Source organism: Diabrotica undecimpunctata, chromosome 7 (assembly GCF_040954645.1).
Source record: "Diabrotica undecimpunctata isolate CICGRU chromosome 7, icDiaUnde3, whole genome shotgun sequence".
Classification (NCBI taxonomy): Eukaryota; Metazoa; Arthropoda; class Insecta; order Coleoptera; family Chrysomelidae; genus Diabrotica; species Diabrotica undecimpunctata.
The window spans coordinates 159174338-159190803 of NC_092809.1; the positions used below are offsets into that span (position 1 = coordinate 159174338).

General features: G+C 32.5%; 1 protein-coding gene across 2 annotated transcripts in view; it reads right to left on the reverse strand.

Annotated features, from left to right (window-relative positions):
- Positions 1–16466, reverse strand: part of LOC140447061 (ras-related and estrogen-regulated growth inhibitor) — a 110786-nt gene that overhangs the window by 47249 nt on the left and 47071 nt on the right. Inside the window, exon 1 of one of the 2 annotated variants that reach the window (XM_072539648.1) lies at positions 13623–13978. The exons of the other annotated variant lie outside the window; for it this stretch is intronic. Within the exon in view, the coding sequence (XP_072395749.1) occupies positions 13623–13710 (88 nt within the window). The 5' untranslated portion in view covers positions 13711–13978. Of the gene's footprint in view, positions 1–13622; positions 13979–16466 lie in introns of those variants that run through there. 2 annotated transcript variants of the gene reach the window in all.

Below are 16466 nucleotides of genomic sequence, written 5' to 3' on the forward strand. Positions count from 1 at the left end.
ACGTCAAAATGACGTGCAACATCAGCTTGTAAAAGACCAGTCTGAATGATATTCACAGCACTTATTATTTAAACATGTGTTAAATGCCGACGCTCCATGACTATATTTGGGTTTCATATTCTTGTTTTAGTTAAATTTTGAAGTAAATACAGACTATCTTTAAAATTTAAAACACATCGAAAGAAATATCTTTACAATTTGGAGCAATTATTCGTACGAATTTGAGCCGCTGTCACTTTTGCCTTAATAACCAGTGCTATTGACAGATTAATTTACATGACATACCTTGATTTGTAGAGAACAAGTTTTTAAATCGAATGGTATGTATTAACAAAAAAGTTTTTAACTTTTTATAATAACTTATTATTACTCTAACTAGTAAATACTACCCTAAAACTTACAACTAAAATTTTACAAGTGCTAATGAATTAGAGGATAAGTTTAGCAGATGAACAACTTTGTTTTCATACTGGAAGATCGTGTACATAATATACAATACTCTTCATAAAACAAATTATTGAGAATTTACTGAAGTATAATAGATTGGCATTTCTGTATCTGGTTGATTCGATGAAAGCATTTGGCAGATAAGAGAAATAAGATTTTATTCTCGTAAACAGGTGATATAAAAACCCTATAATATTCTGGAACAAATGTTAACTCCGACCACAATCAGTAAGTGGCTGTCGTGAAAATAACTATACAACAACTTTATAAAATACGCGAGAGATTTTACTATAAACTAAAACCGTCAAGATCTTGCTGGATTTAGGACAAAATTAGCATTAATACCAATAAATGGAGACCAAAAAGTTTATGAAAAATAAGTTTAAAAAAAAAATAAAAACTTTCGCATAGAACTGTACCGGTGAGAGTGTTACGAATATTTATTATTTTTTTTATCATGTTACCCAAAATTTCCCGTTGCTACTGTTCTATAAATTATGTCAGATTTAGGGCTGAACCTTTCCTCTGACTTTATTTAGTATAAATTTCCCGTTGCTACTGTTCTATACATTATGTCAGATTTAGGGCTGAACCTTTCCTCTGACTTTATTTAGTATAAATTTCCCATTGCTACTGTTCTATAGATTATGTCAGGTTTAGGGCTGAACCTTTCCTCTGACTTTATTTAGTATACGGCACTTGTCTAGTCCAAAATGCATACTAATATCATTTGAGAAAGTTTCTACAGTTTTTAGCATCTGATCTAGGTGGTGTCGAGTGGAAGCCATTAATTTCAAATATATACAACAGATGATTAAGCTTCGCCACAACAGTGTTGTTATTTTTGATGTTAAATCCTGAGTCAGTGGAGTTCAGCAGCTGTGATAGTGGGTTCATCGCTAGGCAGAACCAAAGTGGACTCAATGATTCTCCCATCGACTCTATATATTTTCAATATGTCTATAAGCCATTCATGCGGTACTGAATTAAAAGCCTTCTTGTAGTCAATGAAGGAAGTAAAAAGGTTTCTTTTTTTTGTGTATGCCTGGTTAGAAATGACTGAGTCGATGATAAGTTGTTCTTTGCAGCCCATGGAGTCCTTAGCGCATCCTTGTCATATATCCTATATCAGATATTATTATTATATTAATCATGTTTCACTAATTCTTTAAATATTTATATGATATTATCCATATATTGTTATATGGATTATATGTTATTCCAGTTCTAATATTAACATATCAGAACTGGAATAAATATTTGTAAATATTTATACACACCATGACAGATAACTCACACCAACAATTATTTTAAAGAAAGTTTGTAATTTTGTTGTACATTTTGATTACCACAAATGTACATATTTAATTTAATTACCAAATAATCACTTAAGTTTGTTCTGTAACTTTGACTAAGCTGAGTTAATTATCATAGAAGATGTATTACAATTATTTATATTGTTACATTGAAATCTAATTATTTAAAGTTTGTTAAAGTATGCCAATATTAACACATCAAATAACTTTGATATCTAAAATTAAAAATTTTTAGACATTTATTAATATCAGCTTATTTCATAAAACTAGATAACTTAACTTACAGCTTAACTTACAGCATTTAAAATAGAAGAAGAACTGTCACACTTTAACCTACATTTGTCAAGTTTACCTCTAAAATCTGCTATATAACATAAAAAACTCATTGTCTCCAAGTAAGAGATGTAGTTCTTTTAAAATCCTCCCCTTTTTAAATTTAATGTCTGTTTCGTCCCCCGTGTCTTAAAGTGTCTCAATTTTAATTTTTAACTTTATATATTGGACTTTACAACCATTTGCCACATATTGCAACATAACTTTATCAAAGAAATTTGATAATTACAAGCTAATATAATTGCACACCCACACAATTTGTACAACTATTCTTATTCATTGTCTTACAACTGTCACCTTCCAAAACAAAAATAAAAATCTCAATAAATAACACACATTTCATAAATATATCTCCAGAATAAATATAAATAACTTTAAAGAACTTGGTATAGAACATTACTTTCATCAAACAAACAATTACATTTACCTATCTCTACTTCATTGGATAAAATCTGTCTCCTCAAGAACTTCCCCGTTTACTGTTAAACAATTACAATAGCTGACTTGAGTTCTCCAATCAACAATACAAGATAGTTTGAACCATGTTCTTTCAACCATCAATTAATAGAGTACCGGCATGTAAGTAATGTTTTATTTATTTGTTTATTTATTAATTCATTACAGTTTAATAGACTATTTTACCAATTTGTGGGTCTTACCTTGTCTGCTTAAACATTTTATTCATTTTGAAAAACCACAGACATGTAATATTGGCATAATTACTGTAATTTATATAATTTATATCACCTATCTTTGTTTTATCTTTATTAGACAACACCCTAATATGGGTTTATTATTTTCAGCATTTATTTAACTTTGTATCGTGACCTGAAGATGCTTTGCATATTGTAGAAAGCGAAACCGGTCGTCTGATTAGTTAAATTAAATTGATTGTGAGTAAGTCTAATTTATTATTTCTTTTACCTTATGTTGTTTCCTTTGTTTTTAGTCATTTTATTCTACGTTTTAATTCTTGTATCTTTTTTGTTCATACTGTATGCTCTACTCTCAGTTTTTGATTTTTAGGTTTTAAAATTTGTGAATTTTAAAATCTATGTTATCTAAGCGCGTTTAATCTTCTAAAGTATCTTCGCTTGGTCTTAAGTGTCTCATTAATGGAGTTTCAGTTATTTTTTACTCTGCTTAAATAAAGAAATCCCTACATTTTCTTCATTACCAATAGTAAATAAACTGAGTTTATAACGTAACTTCGTTGGTTTGGCAAAACCACTGCCAACAATACATTTACCTACTTCTAGGAGGACCAAAGAATTGCTAATTAGGTAAATCTTATCGGTATTATCTTCTGTTTACATTGTTTTTATTATGGATTTTGCTGTTAATATTATCTTCTTGATTGTTTCTCAATGTTCTCAAGTATTCTCAGTGTTCTTAATTTTATTTTGTAAGACTGAGACATAACACAAAAAAGATGCGCGAGAAGATATTAGCACTAAGTTGTTGTCGGAAAGGATATATAGGTTTTTGCTTCTAGAAGGCACTTCTACATTCGTCGTTCGTTTTTCAATGCCTATTAAAACAATTATTTAAAATATTTACACGTTCCAAAACCGCATATTTTAGGTAGATATTGCAATAACTTTTGAAATATTAAGTAGTACAGCAACCGTGCTATTTTTTTTTAATTTCACTGGGAATTCAATGCTAAAAATAACAAAATTTATATAACAAAAAACTAGTAACATGAACAATATAAATACTTTGCTACAATAGAAAAACAGGTGGAAATATTTTAAGTTTTTTGACTTGACAGCACATTTTTTGGTCTCATTTTATAAACAAAAACTGAGATTATTTTAAAATCATGCTATTTCGCTACAGCAGTTTAACCGTGAAATTAAAGTAGATCTAATGAATGTTGATTACATGCCAAAGAAAGCGTGTCAATAGCTGTCGTACTGTCAATTGATATTTTGTTCAAGCAATGAATACTTGGCAAGATATTATTTTTTAAAATAGACAATACTATGAATACCAATGTTTTGTAAATAAAAAAAATCAAGGTTACGAAATTTTGTGGTATAAAGTTTCAGTTGTAAAATTGGTATGTCATATATTTAACAACTGAAATGTTAACTAATCGTTTACCAACTTTTGGTTTACCTGCCAGTTTTGTTTTTTTTTTGAATTAATATTGTTCTAAAAGAAGAAGAAGATCTTGAATGAAGAAGAAGAAGATCTCAGCTTTATGCTGAGAAAACTAGAAGAAGAATATAAAAACAACGGAATGGAAATAAACTTAGAGAAAACCGAATACCTAACAACAGAAAACAAGGATATGAGAAACCTAGAGATAGACGAGGGAAGACAAATAAATGGAACAGATAAATTCAAGTATTTAGGAACCATAATATCGAACCAGGGAACAACAGAAGAAGATATAAACAACACACTGAGACAAACAAGAAACTGTATAAGACAACTAAACTCAGTGTTGTGGGATAAGAACATTACGATAAAGACAAAAAAGAGAATATATAATACCCTGACAAGAAGTATCCTGACATATGGGTCCGAAAACTGGACAATAAACAAGAGAAATAGAGGTAGAATATAAGCAGTAGAAATGGAGTTCCTGAGGAGAAGCTGTAGACTTACAAAAAGAGACAGAATTGAAAACGCACAGATTAAGCGGAGAATGGGAGTGCAATCAGACATAATCGACTATATAGAGGAGAAGAGACTATCCTGGTACGGCCACGTCAGAAGAACGGACAGAGGACGCTGGATAAACAAAATCACAGAATGGAGCCCGATTGGAAGAAGAAAGAGAGGAAGACCCCGAAGGTCATTCAGAGATGAAATCGATGAGGCTATGGAGAAAAGAAACCTGAGAGATGGAGACTGGAATGACAGGGAAAATTGGAGAAAACGGTTGAGTGAAGGAAGACAGTGAAAACTGTGGAAATCCTTAGTAGTAGTAGTATTGCTCTAAAACTATTTATTTGTTGCATCTTAGTACCACTGCGATCGCCCTCAAAATACAAATTCAGCAAATTTTATTTTTTTTTTATTTGGTAATAAAATTTTACAATTTAATTTTATCCGACTCATTCATATTGACAATTCAGACATATTATGTTATATTTTATAGTAAAGATAGTTCATTCCATTACATAAAATTAACTTTAACTTAAGAACCTATCAGAGAAATGATAGCGTCTTATTTGTCTTGAGGAAGTCAACTACAACAGTTAGTTTCTCTAGTTAGTGATCCCATAATAAATCATGAGGAAAAACCAGGAAAAAAATGATACTATCTAGACATCTTTTGGCCTTAGTTTTAGTTTACTTTCAATATTAATATCAAACTCTAAAATATTATATGTATATAATTTTAAATAATAAATTATGTATTCCTGATATGTTGTTGACGTATTAATAAAGGTGTTGTCTTTCTATTTATTTTCTCTTTCAATATTGGTACCAGGTCATACTTCATTCTGCCAAGGAATTTAAGACGCGATTGGTTTTATTTAATATAATAATGGCAGCCTCTTTGATTTTTTTCCTTTTACTATCTGTCTCTTGTAGGACTCTAAATCTATATATCTTTTTATTAAAATACGTTCTGGTCGGTAACAGGAGAGAGAATGACCTCTCCCATTGCCAACCAGAATGTAGTTTAGATTTTTTAAATAATTTTAAACTATTTGTCCTTGTTAAGTGTAGTGTTATATTCAACTTCATGTTTAATTTTATGTTTATGATATTCTGGGATTGTTGGATAGCCCAAAACTGACTAAATGCCCCTAAGATGCTGTAGTGAGCGAAAGTACTTGGGCAAGATTTAATTAATAAAACTGTGCTCGATATCTGCGTTTATTTTATCAAAAAACCTTTTTTAATGACGAATGTTTCATCTTTCTGGGTACACATTTTCAGAATATGAGGATGTAGAGTGCAAATAACACTAAATATTTTCTTTAAATGCCTTTATACTCGTATCCATAGAAACTTGGAGTATGAGCTGCTATGAGCAAGCGACTTGTAGGAACCATATTTTTCGTTATGATTCTACATGATGAAAGATACTGTCAAGAAATTTTAACTCCGTTTATAAATCAATTGATGGATGATAAATTAATAGAAGGATCCTGTGATTTGACTCCCTGTGATTTCTTTCTGTGGCCACATTAAAAAAAATCGATTTTTAAAACTCCTAGCGGATTTGGAAGACTTTGACAAAGAATATAGAATCATATTGAAGAATTAAATAATACTCCGTGGGTCCTCAATAATGTTATAAATGATAGCGTTACGTTATGTAGAAATGGACAAATACAGCATCTTATTTGATTTTATTTATTATTGTTAACGAATTTTGGTAATTTTTTTAAATTTTGAATAAAGTTCTGTGTTAAAGATTTTGGCTTATTTTTTATGTTTTACTATATTAATCAATATTAATTTATACAGACTACAGATAAAAATTCCGATTAAAACAAGACAGACGTAATTTGTTGCTCGGATGTCATCATCCAGCCTCAAGAGTCCACTGCTGAACATAGGCCTCTTCCTCATGTTTCCAACCCCGTCTATCTTGCGCCGCTCTCATCCAGTTTTTATTGAGTCTTCTTAAATCGTCAGTCCATCTTGTAGGTGGTCGACCGACGCTTCTCTTGTCTTCCCTTGGCCTCCATTCCAATAACCTCTTGGTCCATCGCCCATCTGTCATTCTGGCTATGTGTCCTGCCCATCTCCATTTTAGTCTGGCTATCTTCTCGATGATGTCAGTTACTCCGGTTCTTCTCCTGATGTCTTCGTTGGTTATTCTGTCTCGCAGAGTTATTCCTAACATGGACCGCTCCATTCTTCTCTGCGTGACTCTCAGTTTGGTAGCTGCTGCTTTTGTTAAGGTAAGTGTTTCTGCTCCGTACGTCAAGACTGGGAGGACGCACTGATCAAATACCTTTCTCTTTAGGCATGTAGGCAGCTCACTTTTAAAAGTTTCTCTCAGTTTTACAAATGCTGCCCACCCAAGGCCGATTCTTCTCTTCAGTTCATGAGTCTGGTTATCCCTGCCAATCATAATTTCATGTCCCAGGTATTAATATCTATCTACGAGTTCTATTTCTTTTCCACCAATACTGATGTTCTGGTTGGGTACCAAATTGGTCATGATTTTTGTTTTCGAGATATTTATATTTAAACCTACACTTTCTGTAGCCACAACGAGTTCCTGTATCATCTCTCTTGCCATACCTAGATCTTCAGCTATTATAAGTATATCATCGGCGAAACGTAAGTTGTTTAGATATTCTCCATCTATTTTTATTCCCTTTGTCATCCAATCCAAATTTTTAAAAGCATGTTCTAGCACCGTATTAAAAAGTTTAGGTGACATTGGGTCTCCTTGTCTAACCCGCCGTTCTATTTTTATGCGATTACTGTTAGTATGTAATCTGACAGTGGTTGTTGCCTGCAGGTATATTTTGTATAATAATTTAGTATATCTATAATCTAGCCTGCATTCTTTAAGCGCCTGTAATATTTTGCTTAGCTCAACTGTGTCAAAGGCTTTGTGAAAATCGATAAATATTAGAACTAGAGGTTTATTGTATTCCACTGCTTTCTCTATTAGGGTTTTTATACTTTGTAGATGGTCATTTGTTCCGTAACTTTTTCGGAATCCTGCCTGTTCCCTTGGTTGATAAGTCTCTAATTTTCTTTCCATTCTATTAACTAGTATTCGCATAAACAACTTATATATATGGCTGAGGAGGCTAATCGGTCTGTAATTCTCTAAATTTGCTTTGTCTCGTGCTTTGTGTAATAGAATCATAGTAGCGTTGTTCCAGTCTGTTGGAATATTGGCGCTGTGAAGGCAGATATTGAAAAGTTCTTTAATTTTTTAAAGTAATACATCCCCTCCAATTTTTAGTGCTTCTGATACTATTCCATCTTCACCCGGGGTTCGATTATTTTTCATTTTCTTCAGGGCTTCTTTGATTTCTGATTTTGTTATATCGGGCATTAAATCTGATCCTTGGTTTAATACCCCAGTTTTTAGTGTAATTGGAGGTTCCGTATTGTTATCTTTTTTTCTTGATCTATATAACTCTGTGTAGAACTCTTCGACTATTCTTAATATTTCATCTCTGTTCGTTGCTTCTTCTCCAGTGCTGTTTCTCAGTTTGTTAATTTCTATTTGCTCGGATGGCTTTGATGAAAATAATTGTGGATCGCTCTTTATCTACACGCATAAAAATAATACTGACACTTATTTATCGCTGTTTGTCCTTAATCTGTTTACCCTATTTTTGCTCTACTCTTAATGTTTTGTCAATGATCGTCCTGTACTTTTAATCATTTTTTTATTTATTTTTTTTTATTTCTTACTGTCTAGCTAGTGCATTATTTCTGATGAAAATTTAAATTAAAAATTAAATAGCGTGTTATTTAAAATAATTATTAGTACTAGTACTAATAAACAGTGTACAACAATATTTAACCAGAAACATTTAGCTATGTGGTTCTTCCTTATGGGTAAACTATAATGATTCATCTAACACTCACGAAAAAATCTATTTTTACATATCAAATACAAACATTTTGCATTAATGTGTTTGCTTGGTATACAATATACGTTTTTAAAGAACGTAAAGTTTACAAAAGCTGTAAACATTACGGTTTTTGTTATCAATAATAATTAATAACATTTTTTTCACTAATTCTTGTAATATTTCTGTTAAATGAAAGCATCCCTTTTGACAACGTTATCTTAAATTATTGGAACAAATTTATAGATTATTTTACTTTTATTAATTTTCATAAACTAATAAGGTACATTCTTATTTTATTAAATACCTAATCTGTGTTTATGTTACTGGAATCTGATCACAGTTGACCAATTTATCAATTCGTGTTTGACTTAAACTACTTGCGCATAATCAGAATCTAAAAGCTATGTGAAAGTCAAATTTCCCCCAGCAGGCAGAGACATCAACTGAGACGTATACGCATGTCTGGTTCATTATCAAAAAGCGTTTGATCGAGTACAGCAAGCCAAGATGATGCAAATACTAAAAGAAACAGGAATTAATAACCAAGATCTGAAAATAATTAGAAATCTTTGCTGGAATCAGACAGCAAATCTCGGAGTTGAAGGTGAACACACTGACTATGTGAAAATCATGCGTGGAGTGAGGCAAGGCTGTATTTTGTCTCCTCTAATCTTCAATTTGTACTCTGACAGAATATTTATCGGAGCTTTGCACGAAACTGAAAAAGGTATTCTACTAAATGGTTATCGGCTAAACAAAATCAGATATGCAGGTGACACCATAGTATTTGCGGACAACTTAGAAGACCTACAAGTTCTTACGAACAAAATCACGTATTTCGGTCAACAATATGGACTGATTATAAACGTTAAAAAGACAAAGCTTATGATAATTAGCAAGAAAAGGATAACAGAAGGTCAACTCTACATTAACCAATCCCCTGTAGAAATAGTGACGGACTACAACTACGTCCGCACCATAATAAATGAAGAATGGACCAACAACTAGGAAATTGTCACGAGTCACAACCTCTCTCTTGATATAAAAGTAAGAATGCTGCGATGCTACGTCTTCTCTGTCGTTTTTTATGGTGTTGAATCGTGGACCTTGAACGAAGATCTTCTTCTTCCTATGCCGTCCCCATTAACGGAGGTTGGAGACCACATTTTTAAAAGCTTCTCTGTCTTTTGCAACGTGGAATAATTCGTCTACAGTCATGTTTGTCCAGTCTCGAATATTTCGCAGCCATGACTTCCTCTTTCTACCTATTCCCTTTTTGCCATCGACTCTACCCTGCATGATGACCTGCAGAAGACTATATTTATTATTTCTTAGTATGTGTCCAAGGTATGCAGTCCATGGGATTCTCAACATTCTCCAGTATATCCAAAGTTCAAAGGCTTCAGGCCGTTCAAGGCTGAACGAAGATATGTGCAGAAAACTGAAAGCATTTGAGATGTGGCTATATCGGAGAATGTTTAAGATACCGGGGACTGACCGAGTCAGAAATAAGGAGGTCCTCAAAAAAATAAATAAGAACCGAGATGTATTGACCACCATCAAATCTCCAAAGTTACAGTTCTTTGGACATATTATGCCAAATGAATCCAGATATGCTGCTTTAAGCCATCTTGCAAGGAAAAATATTTGGAAAACGAGGTACAGGAAGAAGAAGAACAAATTGGTTAAAGAACCTCAGAATATGGTTCAATACAACATCTGGCAGCTTTTCCGCACTGCTGCAGGTAAGATAAAGATTGATATGATGATCGCCAACATTCGTAATAGATAGGCACATCAAGAAGAAGACTTAAGCATAATTAAATTCCTGGAGTTTAATCAACGGTGTCCTCTTATTTTACCTAATAACTATGCACTCTGCACTATGGCTAACATACAATACAGCACTATGCCCTGTTTTTTGCACTAGGTAATACTTTACATAAACTTATATGGTTTTCTTCGTTTAAGTCATCTTTTTAACCCAGTATTATCGAGTAACTGGAATGCCTCTGGATGTTTACGTGGAGTCGTTGTTTAGGATTACCTGTCATCTTCTTGATAACTTGTAGCTACATATTTCATATCAAGTTCTTTGTACCTTGTTCTTTGTTCCTTGTTCCTTGTAAAGGTCGACATTTTTAAGGTACCAAGGAGCATCAACAATATTCCCTAATCCTTTATTCTTGAATCTCTGGATGATATAAATATTATTGAAATTGGCACATCCCCAAACTTGGCAGTTATACATCCATACTGGTCTCAGACTTTGCTTGTATAACACTTGTTTGTTATGTATGTACAATGTTAAATTTCTTCCCATCAGCCAATACATTTTCTTGTACGGGATACCTAGTTCCTCCATTTTCCTTTTATTGTGGACTTTTCAGCAAAGTCTTCCACCAAGTGTGATACCCAGGTATTTTTATACAGAAGATGCCTGTTATTTAGAAGGTATCTATATTATTTGGAATGTTTTGTGTTATTTGTAAAATTAAGATGACTTAATTTAAATTCATTTAGTTTCATTTTTTATTTTTTAGTCCAATCATGTATTTTATCGCCCAACCAATCTTCTTCGCTGTTATCACCTACTACTAGGATCGCAGTATCATCTCAAAATTAGCTATAGTATTATTTTCTAGTTTAGGTAAGTCGTGTGTATATAAAAGATAGTCAAACGAAGTTCCTTGAGAGACTCATGCTTTTATTTAGTTTAGATCAATGTACACGTCTTCTTGCTTAATTTTGAAATATCCTTTATATATATGTATTACTGCAAAATTTCTGAATATTGTTTGGGCATTGAGTTTGAGGTTTTGAGTTTGTAAATAAAACCTTTATACCATATTTTGTCAAAGACCTAAGCTATGTCCAAAACGATTGTAAAACAGACTTTCTTCTAATGTTTTCTTAATTATATTAGTAATTCTGTGTACCTGATCAATCGTAAAATTTTTGTTTCTGAAACCAAATCGGACGTAAACAAAATCGCATTACAGCTCTTCAGGCTATTTTTTCAGTCAATCTATTCGTTTGAATTGGCAATTGATACACGACACAAAAAAAATTGACTAGTGATGTTACAGATAATGAAATTGGTTGTTTTGTGGATGTGCTTATTTTAAGTGGACCTGGTGTTACCAAAAAGATATATGTATTGGGAAAATCGTGATGTTAGTCAGAATGAAAATGTCGCTAAAACTCTATCGAGAGATAGATTTTCCCATATAATGAAAATTCTTCATGTGTGTGATAATAATAGTTAGGACAAAATGGACAAGTTTGCTAAAATGCGGCCATTATATGATGCATTGTATAAAAAAATTTTAAATCACGCTTTATTCGAACAAGAACATTGCCTAGATGAAGCTATGATACCATATATTGGAAGGCACCCAGCGAAACAATTTATACGAAACAAACCTATTCGTTGGGGTTATAAGCTTTGGATGGGTACTCTCCGTCTAGGTTATATTGTATGGTTTACACCATATCAAGGCAACTCAATGCAAATACCAGTCTCATACAAAAATTTTGGTCTTGGTTCGTCGGTTGTTTTGTCTTATGCAGATGTGTTTCAATCACGCTGGCCAAAAACGAGATTCTACCTTTCTTTTGATAACTTCTTTTTATCCATGCATCTACTAAATGAGTTAAAAACTCGGTCTTTTCGGTACAGGTACAATAAGGGACAATAGAACACGTAAATACCCCCTATTCGTTCCAACACCTATGAAAAAAAAGGAAAGGGGAACTTAAGTCAGTACAGATTAGATAAAAACACAGGAATAGTGGTTTGTCGTTGGCATGACAATAGTGTCGTTACAATTGCATCTAACTTTTGTTCAGTAGAACCACATCACCTAGGCAAACGGTTATCGCATAAGAAGAGACACATTTTCGTTTCTTAATCAAATATGATAAAGCAATACAATTCTTTTATGGGTGGCGTAGACCGCTGTGACCAAAACATTTAGTCTTTGCCGGATATCTGTAAGAGAGAAAAAATGGTGTTGTTCAAAACGCGTGGCAATTGGACCAAAAAGACGGAGGAAGCCTTGATCAGCTTGAATTTAGAAGGCAAATAGCTTCCAACCTTCTGGAAACCTACAAAAAAGATACCAAACGCTGCCCAACAAGACGGAATCCTAACACGGTCTTACATTCAAGATATGATGGTATGAACCATTTAGTTGTTTATCAAGATAAACAACCTCGTTGCGGACTTTGCTGCAAAAAAAAGGTTCAATTTTTGTGCGAAAAATGTAAAATACCATTACACCGTAAACAATGTTTTAAGGATTTTCATACTTTGGAATTATGTTTGTATTAATAAAGTTTTACTTTCTATATATACTGCTTCTTACTGCTGTCCTTTTAAAATAACATGACATATTTTTAAAGCTAATGCAAAAATTATTAGTTTAGTATTTTTTGTGATTAAATTAGACACATTTTCTTATATTTCCTTTAAGTAAAGGTAAAATTAAAAGAAAAAATAGTTTCAGTAATATGTGGGTTAAGGTAAAAGCACACTTTGACATAGAATAGATTTAGCTTGCAAGGTATTCATGGACATACATCCTCAAAATCCATTTTTTTATGAAAAATCATTAGATATTGAAAAAATGTAAAAATGATGATGATTCTTAAAATGCATTAAAAGTATAAATAAAGCTTAATAAGTTAAACAATTATATTGCCAATTTATTAATATATTTAATAGAACTATATTAATGATTATCTTAAAAGATTCAAAATTATTTCTACTTTAGCCTTTTTGGTTTTTTTAGCGATAAGTATTATTTAATAAAGAGGTTTATTGCAACTAACTCGAAAAATTTCCAAAAGATTTCTTGGAATTAATTGGAAGTATATAAAATTGTTAGAAATTCTAGATTATTACATCAAAAACTTAATAATTTGGACCTTAAAACAAGAAACATTATAAAGATATATTATCTATAATGTAATATACAACAAAAAATAATCTTACCAGTTTTTCCTACCCCAGGTGCGCCTATGACAGCTACTTTAACTTCAGATAAAGAAGACTTTTTTCTTCTCAGGGCCCTTCCGTACATCACTAATTTTTTATTACGTTGAACGTGCGTAAACTAAATAAAAGACCGTTTATTTAAAAACCGAGTTAATGTTTTTGATTTTCAGCCAAACCGAACAACAGGTAAAAACTGCATTGAAATAGCGAGAGTATAAAATATTCCAACTTCCCAGTGTTTCTTAACGTTTCGAGTTATGCCAGTCAGAAACTCATTATCTCATTCTAAAATTATCCACAAGAATCAGACGAGTCTTACGAAGATTTGTGAATAAAAGGTTTTTAATATTTACATGCATGCGATGGAGATCTGTAAGTTATATTGCGCTTGCTCACTTTGGCAAGTCTATGTAAATTTTCACATTGCATAAAGTACAATTTTTTTACAAAAATAAAATAAGTGAAGGTATTTTCATTTTCGTCGCATTTTAAATACACGTGTGGATGAAATTAATATACCGCAATTTTTAGTCCAACAAATTAATTCTTTTAAAACCCCAAGTTCTTTTTTAAAAAATTATTTACCAAATGCTTTTTATATCTCTCTTGCGTATAATGAGTGGATAACGTCCTTTAATTTTACCTGGTCAAATGCCGTCTTAAGGCCCACGAAACAAAGATTTGCCGATTTGTTATATTTCATTGATTTCTCTTGCACTTACCTCAATACAGCGTCGGTGCATGACCTTTCAGACCCAAAACCTTGTTGTTCTTCTGCTAGTGTTTTAATTTCAATTTAATAAATTAATCCTCTGTAATTTTCCGTGCCCGATTTGTCTCCCCTTTTAAAGAGAGTATTAGGATGTACGTTTATACGTACAATCTGTACGTTTCTGAGAATTTAAACATTACTTCCATAAATCTATACGAAGTTTTGAAAACCCAATAAGATATTACCAAAAGACTTCGCTGGGATATTAGCCATTTTCCAATTCTTAATTCAATGACTTACATTTGACTTCCACGTAAGATGCATCAACTCAGCAGATGTAGGTAGCGACCACAACCTAGTATTATGTAAAATAAAAATAATCCCGAAATACTTCAGGCAAGTGCAACAGAAATCATTAGAATACAACAAACCGGCATATCTATGTTTCGTGGAAATCCAAAGGCATTTGACCGGGTCAAATTAAAAAGAGGTTATCCACTTCCATCCACCTATAGGAATAATCAAAACGATCGAAAATATCTACCAAAACAACACAATAAAAGTAAAAGTAGAAGAAGAACTAACCGATCCTATTGAAGGTGGCAATGGAGTAAGACAGGGATATTCATTGAGTCCCTTATTGTTCAACCTGATTATGGATGAAATAATAAAAAAAGTAAGAACTAAAAAAGGATACCAAATGGGAGAAAAACAACTTAAAATAATCTGCTATGCGGACGACGCAATACTACTCTATCAAAGTGATGATTTACAACAGGGGTGTCCAACTTGCAATGCCTCAAGGGCCAAAACTAAAACCTTTGATGTTGTCGCGGGCCCTATAATAATTTTGTTACAAGTAATAACAAAATAAAGTGAGGTATAAAAATAATTAAAACAAAAAAGAGTATTATTTCTTTTATTGCTCAACAACTACATTTTTTTATAAACGGAAAATCCCTTTTCTTGTCTGGTGATTAGGAACATGTCTGCTTGAAGATCACATAACTCAAGCTGTAAGTTGAGTGGTTGATCATCAATGGTTACTCCAAGAGGGTTATTATAAAGTAGTACACTGCTTTTGAGACTTTCAATTTCTTCAAATCTTGTATTGAATTCATTAATAACTTGTTCAATTTGTGAAATGTAGGATGAAAACTCAATATTTTCCTTACCGTTGAATTCTTCTGCTATTCGCAGACAGCTAGGGAAGTGTGTCAGGTTGTTGTTTTCCAAAGCACGTTTAAACCCGTTCAGCTTATTCCGGAATCCGTTTATCATTGCGATCAAATCTGAAACCGTCTTGTTTCTTCCTTGAAGACTCAAGTTTAACATGTTAAGATAATAAGTCAGATCTATTATAAAAGCTAACTGTCTTAAGAATTCTGGATCCTTACACTTCTCTTCCAGTTCAGTTGTGTCAGATCAAACTTATTTGTTGAGGAATGCAGGGATTTCCTTTCTTATGGCAAAAAATCGTTCCATGCACTTTCCTGCACTCAGCCACCTTACATGGTTGTACATTAGCAATTCTCCATACTCAGCCTATGTTTCCACTAAAAACTGCTTAAGTTGCCTGTGTAAAAGATATCGATTTCCACCTCTAATCATATTTATAATCTTAATCACGGTTTGGAAAACTTGATCTTCCTTGACTGATTTTCCACATAAAGCTCCCTGATGTATAATACAATGAATTGTTGAGCAAGTGACACCATTCTCTCGAAGCAGACCCACTAATCCAATTTTTTTACCTGTCATTGATGATGTCTGTTGCTATGGCTGAACATTTATCAAAGCCTCCAATTCTGTCAACTGTTTTCTTCACAGCCTCATAGATGTCTGTTCCTTTTGTTGTTCCATAAAGAGGACATATATCAAATAACTCCTCTTTACTGGTAAAATCATCAAAAGTAGTGCCCACAAATATTAACAGCTGACTAACATCGGTTTGATCAGTGCTTTCATCCAAACAAAGTGAGAAATATGAACTTTTCTTAACCAGGCTAAGCATAGATTTTTCTACTTGCTCACCCATAGCAACAATCCTTCTTTGTATGGTTTGATGTGAAAGTGACACTGATTCAAATTTCTCCGCCATTTTAGAATCACCGAAAGCTTTGGCCATT